General features: G+C 48.4%; 1 protein-coding gene across 2 annotated transcripts in view; it reads right to left on the bottom strand.

The window, feature by feature from the left end:
• Positions 1–4032: 4032 nt before the first annotated feature.
• NCAM2 (neural cell adhesion molecule 2) overlaps positions 4033–9108 on the bottom strand; it is a 301463-nt gene continuing 296387 nt past the window's right edge. For both annotated transcript variants that reach the window (XM_038766071.1, XM_038766072.1), the window contains exons 17-18: positions 8758–8877; positions 4033–7122 (exon numbers count right to left, since the gene is read on the bottom strand). In XM_038766071.1, coding sequence (XP_038621999.1) covers positions 7011–7122; positions 8758–8877 — 232 coding nt within the window. In that variant the 3' untranslated portion in view covers positions 4033–7010. The remainder of the gene's footprint in view (positions 7123–8757; positions 8878–9108) is intronic.

Below are 9108 nucleotides of genomic sequence, written 5' to 3'. Positions count from 1 at the left end.
CCTTGTAACCTCCCTAGTGCTTAGAACAGTGCTTAGCACATAGTAAGCCCTTAATAAATGCCATTATTATTATTATTATTATTATAACTCCTAGGCCCATGCTCTACCCACTCCACCATTCTGCTTCTCTTTGCCTTTGAGCTGTTCCTATTCAACATCACCAAAACTTCCAGAAAATGGGTTGAAATCACAGTCACGGCTCGCCACTAAAACACATAAAATCTAAATACTACTACTACTACTTATTATTATTAACTGCGGTACTACTTAAATGTTTTCTTTATGCCAAGCACTGTGCTAATCACTGTGATGGATGACCACACAAATTTGACAGTACCTTTCCCAGGCTAATGGGGAGACACACAGTCCATAGATGAAGTTGAAGTCAAAAGTCTAGATAGATTTATGGATAGACAGTTTCAAGGTTACCTTAATCGTCTCCCCTCTTCTCAAATGTTAAAGGAATCCACCGATCCTCTCGGAGTCCAGGCCGTCAAGACTGGGGGGAGAAAGTGCTAGATATTAGAAAGTGTTTGTGAAACAACTAGAGGGCAGTTAAGCTCCCTGTAACAAGGAGCCCTAATTGTTGTATGGTACTCTCCCAAGCGTTTTGTACAGTGCTCTGCACACAGTAAGCACTCAAACACGATTGAATGGAAGGATTTTCTCTGAATCACCCCTCAATTAGAATGGTTTTTCCTTCCCGGGTGAATTGAGGCGGAATGCCCCTAAAGACACGGAAATTTTATCTTGGGTTAATCCTCTCTTAATCCATCCCAGGTTCATCGTGGCCCTCCAGGCTTCCCAGTTCTTTGTGACTTTCCACTCCAGGCTTCTGCACCCCAGGAACAAGCAACGACTTCCCGCGTCCTCTCGTTTAGCTTGTGAGACGTCACCATACACGACCGAGAACTTTCTCCTTCCACACATGGGGACTTGGACATTTTGTTCACATCCTACTGAAGATTTCCCTTTGGGAAAGATTCTCATTTCCTGAACTGGCCAACGTGGGTTGAATTTCACACACTGTTTCCACTGAGGGAAGAAGATCCATCCCAACTCAACACAATATAATACGGTGAAGGGAGTTCCTCCAACGGAAGACAAAACCATGGCACCGAAGCTGGAGTTGAGTTTCCTTAGTTCAGCAGCAGTCTTCATGTTTCCTTTTTCAAAATTCAAATGACTACAAGCCCATCATTTTAGACAACTCCATTAGAGAACCCTATGAGCTGTTTTTTGTTTTAAATATTGAATGGTGGTCAACCAGCAAGTCATAAGCTCATTATAATTAATGGTATTTGTCAAGCGCTTAATATGTGCCAGGCACTGTACTGACTGCTGGGGTAGATAAAAGCTCATCAGTTTGGACACAGCCCAGGTCTCACATGGGGCTCACAGTCTTAGTCCCCATTTTATAGATGAGGGAACTGAGGCCCAGAGAAGTTAAGACTCACCCAAGGTCATAGAGCAGATGAGCGGCAGAATCCGGATTAGAACCCACGTCCTTCTGACTCCCAGTCCCTGGATCTATTCACTAAGTCACATTCACGGCAGAGTTTTAGTTTTCCCAAAAGAAAAAGAAAAAAGCCACACTTTCTTAAAGTAAAAGTATCTTTACTATTAATATACAAATGGTGAAGGGTGACAAATAGTTTGGATATACCATAAGCCATACTTTCAGTGTCTTTCTTAAATACAAAACTCGAACATCGGCAGTATAATTTTTACAGTTGAGATAGATATGTACAGCATTTCACGGGGACATAATCTTTCGAAACATTAAAAAAAATCCAGTCAGTGGTTCTAACTTAAGAATTTACAACGTGGGAGGGATAGGGACTCTAAAGAGACGTGCGACTAAACATAAAAGATACCAGACACACAGAAAGCTACCAACCCGATTTGGACTGTGTCCAACCCCATTTGCTTGTATCCACCCCAGCACTTAGTACAGTGCCTGGCACATAGTAGGTGCTCAAAAAATACCACGATTATTATTATTATCATTATACCAAATGCTCCTTGGACCCCTCTTTCTGTAGAGCTACCAGGGTTTCGGCACGGGTTTAACAACAAACTCTACACCACGAAGAACCAGAAGCACAAGGCTGCAACCAAAGTTCGGTGCCATCTCTCCCGTGATCCTTTTCTGCTCTTTCGGGTGATGGTCTCTCAAGCGACCTGCTGACCAAATGATATCAGATGTCCAGCCGACCGGACCACTCACCCTTGTCCACGTCTCCTCCTGTGAGCGCTGAGATGCCCGCCTCCCCTTCCACGGCATGGAAGCAACTAGATTGTAAGCTCCTTTGGGCAGCTCTATCATATCGTATTCCCCGAAGCATTTGGTCCAGTGCACTGCACACATTAAGCGCTCAATAAATACCAGTGATGGATAGATGTGCCATTGGCTTCTCTCCCCTTCCAGGATCCACTTGTCTCCTGAAGGCAGAGAAGTGTCTCTCTGGCCTTCTTCTCTACCTCTGGGAGTCCTTCACGCTCTCCCTCGTGGGATGATTCAAGTCGTGCTGCCCCTTTGCCGGTCCCACCTGGTAGAACCGAGATGGATCCATGTGCATATCATTCTCTCTCCAACTGGGAACTCCAGACCCGAGCTTCGGAGCCACGATGTCTCTCTTGACTTCAAGAAAAAAAAAATCCCCCTATCTACTGTAAACCATCAGGTCGCGTTTCCCTTGTCTCCCAGGCCGGGTGGACGGCAGAGAAGCCCAATTGCCCAATAAGTCTTTGCCCGGTGGCTGCAAATCCTTGCTGATTCCTTTTTTCATCGAATCGGCTGGTAGTGTACTGCAATCTTAGTTGGGGGTATCTTTGCCGAAAGATGAGGGATACGATTGTCTCACTGGTATCAGAAGGCGCAACCAAAACAGGAGCTTTGAGAAACACCGATGAAAACGACGACAAACCCCACGAACCCTTTTCAAGTCACATGTCCATGACTCCGAAAGAAGAAGCAATGAATACGATCGATACTGTAGGCTCTGGAAAATTCACTGGAGGAACAGAGGGGCCCATACGATGGACCGAGTTAAAATAAAACCTTGGATTTTTCACTTGTCAACTTCCTTCAGAAAGGAACAGCGGCCAGGCCTGGGTGCATTTTGGCCCATTTGCGGCTGGATAGGTAGGAGGCCAGAGCAGCCTGCAGATGCCAATGCCGACCTGGGCTTCCAAAAAGCTGGCCCTTTGCATGTTGCAGTGGGGAAGGAGGGGTGCATGGTGCCACCCTCACGTGCCCGCGAGCAGTAGCGCAGGTTTTCACATCGAAGAAGCCGGATAATGAGGGGCTCCTCTCGAGAAGTGGCTGTGCCTGTTCTTGGGAACGACCGGAGCATTTGGGATACTTCCTTGGGTGACGGGGACGGGTGCCCGGGATGAGCTTTCCACCATCTCTGGGGGGGGCCCAGTTCCGGTTCCTCCGACGAATCGATGCCGCACCATTTCCAGAAGGAGAATGAGCGGTGACTTCACCTCTCAATGCTAGTGGGGAAGAGAGGAGGCAATCTCTCTCCACAGTGTCCCGGATCGATGAATTCCAGATTCAACCCTGCACGTGCAGACTCTCCTAAAAATAAATGGATGTAGGTACGTCCCCCTGTCCCCTCCTCAGGCCTCAGGTGGCATTTCTGCTGCACAAAGAGATGTAGCTCTAAATTGCAGCTAAAGTGCTCACTCACATATAGATTGAGGGGTTGGGCGTAGTCTTCACGACAAGATCTCTCACCTAGGAAAGGAGAGCAGATCGTACTGCATAACTACTTGACATTTTCGCCTTACAAGAGACGACGGAAAAAGGTGCCCTGTTTCCTGGGAGGATATTGTGTGCGTGAGTTTGGTCTGGGGGAATCTGTGTTTTCACTGAGGGCATACGGCAGAGCGGGAGGAAATTGAAAACAAGCATTTCATCTGAACATCAATGAGGCTCGATATCATTCCCTGTCACGTCTGAGCAAGAATGAAAAGTCTCGGGGGAGGGTGCGGGTATTTTAAACAAGATGGGGAGACAAATTGCAGGTGTTTTTTTCTTTCCTTTAATAAAGCAGAGTGGCATGCTAATCCAAAGGCACAAATACAGCTTACTTTTTTTTCCAAAAAAAGAAAAGAAACAGGAGGAAGGGAGGGCCGTAAGACTAGAGTGAAATGATTGGCACTGAACTAAAGAATCGGTCGATTAAATCATCATCATAAAAAACCTCTACGAGATAAATACTCAATTCAAAGGTTAGTATCAAGTGGAATTTGTTATATCAAAATGGCTTTTGCACATTGCTCTGTGTACAAAATTTGCGAAGGAAATAGAAACCAAACAGATGCATTCATATTAGGCATCTTCATCAATACCGCTGCCCTCGCAAAAATAATAAATAGGTTAAAAAGGAAAAAAAAAAGCACAAGCTCTATGAAATTCCTTTGGAAATGATGGTAAAACACGGTGACTGACAATGGTGCCGGAATCCGAAAAGAAGAGAGACGGATTAGTCTGATTTCACCGTTCCCCGCCGCCCCTTTCCAGTTGTTGCACATAAATCGTCCTCCTCCCGAGTCAAGGAACCCTACCGAACATCACCACAGGTGCCCCGGGAGAACAGGTGACTCGGATTCTTTTATCGGTAGCTATATTCGGTCAACTCTTCTGACATTTTATACTAACACTTATAATTACTCTCAGACAATAAAAGTGACAATTATACAGATATCTGGGTATTTTCAGTCTAGAAGAAGAAAGGAAAATAAAGGAACCATGTTATTTCAGTCGTACACGTATCTTATAGTTTACTACGGGCCATCTCGTTGGGAAATGTTGACTTGGACCGTTCCAGTGCACGTTAGGTTAAAAAAAAACCCAACAAAAAACCCCACCCGCACCTTGACCCATGTGGAAATCTGGAGATTTGTTCAACAAGGCCGGTGCAGAGAGGGGGAGAGGATACTAACTGTGACCAGATACGACCACTCCAGGAAATGGCTCCGCAGTCCTTCAAAGCGAAGAGAAAGAAACTCGACATTCACATTAATAGGTAACAAAAGATGTTCTGCTTTTTTTGGGGGGGGAGGGGAGATTTGGACGTGTAGTAGAGCAAGCGTGACAGGAAGCAGCCATGGTGGGGGGTCGCCTCAGCTCTCCCCCTTCCTCTCCCCTTCGTGATCTGGAGCCGACTCCGCCGAGGCGACCGCACCATCCGCACCCTCGTTCGCAATTCCCGGGCCCGACTCTTCAAGGTCCCCTTCCCTCCCTCCCTCTGCCCCCTGTGGACCCTTGTTTGGGAAAACGGGGTCCACTGAGGAAACGTCCCATTGCCAGGAGGAGCTGAAGCAAAACGGCCGACCAAGATGGGCGGAGGCCGTGGACAGTCCGGACCGGATCACCCACGCTGACCTCTCCACCCTGGTCGGCGGGCTGCAACATCCCCGGACCACTTCTCACCGGGAGGGCCCGGACCTCAATCTCTCAGCCGTTTCATCGCTGAACCCCCCCGAGTTCAAACGCACGCGAGGGCTCGAAGAGGAACGACTTTGGTACGCGAGAGAACGGGGGAAGAAAAATCTCCCGCTTCCTCCCGAAAGGTACATGATCCTGATTTTTTTCCTCTCACCTCACCCAGGAGTGCCGTTCCTCATCACTCTGTTTCCTTGGGAGTTTGCATAGCTCGGTAGTTCTACGTAATTCCTGCTGGATTAGGGCCTAAACACCACTCCAGCGGGTCAGTGACAAGAGGATATCAAAGAGAAATAGATAGGGATGAATTTTCATAAAGGAAAATAGATCATCAGAACTTTGTGATAGTTTATATATTCTCTACTGGGACCAGATTGAATAAAAATAATCAGCAATAAAAATGTTTAGCAGAAAAAATAGACTGACCCTATATATAATATATATATATATTAGATATTTGACCATTTTTTATATTTCTGTAGAATTTAGTCATACTGCCTTCCTTTCACCATTTTAAGTCACATAGGGGCCTTAGTAGACCTCAGATCCTGTCAGGTGATGAAGTGCGGTCTTAAACTCTCCGCATTTGAAGGGGACAACCAGACAATGAGCCCTCTGTTCCGAGGGAAGGGTAGTTTGGGTTATTCTGAAATCAGGGATTTGGAGGGTTGGAGGGTCGACCCAGGATGAGTTTGTTCCCCTCTTAAGTATCCATGAAGATGAAACTGGCCAGCACAGAAACACATCACCCTCCTCTGTCCCTTCCACCCCTGATAACCAAACAGTTGACGAGTGGCCCCTGACAAACGAGTACATCTCAAAGGCAGAAAATGGGTCGGGGGGAGGGAGGGGGCTTTCAAGCCATACCCTTGAATGTGACTAATCTTTTTCACCGAACCTTATCACCGGGTTGGAATTGTCTAATGCGCTCATTGGTTTTCCATGCCCTTAAAACTTCTCCCCAGACCCCCAGAGAGTCCCATCGCTCGAAGGTCCGGTATCCAAACCGAACCGCAGGACGGGACCTTCCCACCGTCAGGACTACACCTCTTGATTGTCTCGCTAGCACCAGATCGCGTTTCCTCATTTTACTGATAAGCGGCAACAGAAAGTACCGGAATCCAAGCAAGCGCAGTGCTCTCTCTCCCGGGTTTGCCTCGTGCCGACGAGTTTCCCTCCACCGGCGAGGGAAGGGAGTCGGGTGGGGGACATACCGAGGTGGGGGGAGGGATGGCGGCCGAATCGTGTTCTTCGGACAACAGGGGCCTTCGCCAGAGATGCCACGTTCCTTCTAGGGAGCCATCAAACCGACCCCCGGGACAGCAGGGCCAGGGAGGAGGGGGAGGGTGGCAACCAGGACTACAGACCGAAACTGAACAAAACCAACAGAAATCCAAACAGGGTTGGGAGTGGTGTGAGCATATGTACATTTGGGGCTAACTATTCCAAGCTTAAAGTCGCCCAAGATATTAAGGTCAGCTCTAGAGTTTTGGTCACAGGGGTCACTCCGATCCAAATCATCGTTGGCCGGGCGGCCACGGCTTTCCGATTATGCCTTGCTATCGCCTTCTTTTGACTGGATGATATCGTTGGAACCTTTGATCTCTATAGTTTCTGGGTTTAAAGCTTCTTTTCCGTTCTCTTCTTTGAGTGGCAATTTTCTGCAAGGAAACGGAGATGAGATTGCACCTTCACTGAAAACACGTTGGGAAAGAACCTCCGCCCACAAGGCCGGTAGTGAGCTCAAAGCCAGAAGACCTCGGCTCCCTGGGATATCGTGACACAATTTCGAGACCTTCCGTCAGAGTTAAAAACTCAAAAAGTGATCTCAAGGGAGCACAAGCTGGAGGTCCGTGCCTAAAAATGGGGAACCTGATACATCTGCTTTGGATATCTGAATTTTCATTTGTGAAACAGTAATAATGATAATTCTGCTATTGTTAAGTGCTTACTATGTGCCAAGCACTGTTCTAATTGCTGGGGTAGATTCAAGTTAGTCAGGTTGGACAGAGTCCCTGTCACACATGGGTCTCAGATTCTTAAACCCCATATTACAGATGAGGTAACGTAAGCCCAGAGAAGTGACTTGTCCAAGGTCACACAGCGGACATGTGGCAGAGCTGGGATTAGAACCCATGACTTTCTGACTCCCACACTGCGATCGACTTGAAGGCCACTTAATGGATGGGAAATGAAATTGAGCAGGATGGATGTGAAACAGGCCCTACCACATAATGGCGGGGGTAACTTTGGAAACGGTGATTGACGGAAAACGGGTTACATTTCGCAAACCTGAAGGTACTCCTCAGTGCAGAATAGGTTACGGCCCTGGGGTTATTTTACTCCTTGGTAGCCTCAGGAAAGCGGGGCACCTGAGCCTCCTCCCCTCCCGTGGCATTTCCAAGGTGGGTGTCCGGAGTCTGGGAGAGATAGTGGGAATTGCCCACTGTCATTCCCACATCTGCTTCTGCCAGGATTTTTTTTTTAAATGGTATTTGTTAAGCACTTACTAGATGCCAGGTACTGTCTGAGAGCTGGGATGGATACAAGATAATCAAGTTGGACACAGTTCCAATCCCCATTTGCCACCTGAGGTAACAGGCACAGATGGCACGAAGTGACTTGCCCAAGGTCACACAGCCAGCAGGTGGTGGAGCCGGCATTAGAACCCAGGTCCTTCTCACTCCCAAGCCTGTGCTCTCTCGCCTAGGTCATGCAGCTTCTCATCTTGGCTCCCGCTCGCTTCTCGTGTTGCTCGCTGCCCTCGTCTCTCTGGGGCCGCTACCGCGGGCCGGGGCCGGCATGGGTGGCTCTGGGGTGGCAGTTGGTTTGAGGGCAGCTCCATGGGTCGATAGGCATGTCTCCGTGGGCTCAACAGCATGGCAGCGGGGTTAAGTGAGAGCTGGGAATTCTGGGGAGCCGGAGGGAAATCTGACCTCCGGCGTCTCCCAGCTGACTCTCCCCAAGGCGAAATCACCTGGTCTTCCTGGCTTTTCTTCCTCCTGGTCTTCCTTCTCCTCCTCCTCTTTCTCTCCCTCCTCCTCCCCTCCAGTTCCCTCACCGGTTTTTCAGGTTTCTCATCATCATCATCAATCGTATTTATTAAGCGCTTACTATGTGCAGAGCACTGTACTAAGCGCTTGGGAAGTACAAATTCCCGCCAGAGGGTAATGGATGAGGTGGAATGGGAGTGAGAAGATGAGCGGAAATCCAGAAATAGACAGCTGGTTGCTCATTTTTGCCCCACGCGCCGTTGCTTATCCCGCTCCACCCCTACCCCCCTGAGGACTACATACTCGGGCTCTGTCAGGGGCGTGGTCTCGTTGGGTTCGTTGACCGGGCTCCCATCTTCGTGGTTGGCGATCCGTTCATCCTCCGTCCTCATCTCCACGATTGGCTCTTTCGATCCGTCTTTCCTGGAAAGCGGGGAGAAAGAATTTCACTCCTACGGCCCTGGGTCGGAACTTAGCGGTCCGCCAGCTCCAACTCTTGGACTTGGGGGATCTATGATTCCTTCCATCGTCTGCCCCATCTTCATCATCATCATCAATCGTATTTATTGAGTGCTTACTGTGTGTAGAGCACTGTACTAAGCGCTTGGGAAGTACAAATTGGCAACATATAGAGACAGTCCCTGCCCAACAGTG

The sequence above is a fragment of the Tachyglossus aculeatus genome, chromosome 24 (assembly GCF_015852505.1).
Source record: "Tachyglossus aculeatus isolate mTacAcu1 chromosome 24, mTacAcu1.pri, whole genome shotgun sequence".
Lineage (NCBI taxonomy): Eukaryota > Metazoa > Chordata > Mammalia > Monotremata > Tachyglossidae > Tachyglossus > Tachyglossus aculeatus.
The sequence above is the reverse complement of the archived record's forward strand: the minus strand, read 5'-3'. Positions and strand labels throughout refer to the sequence as shown.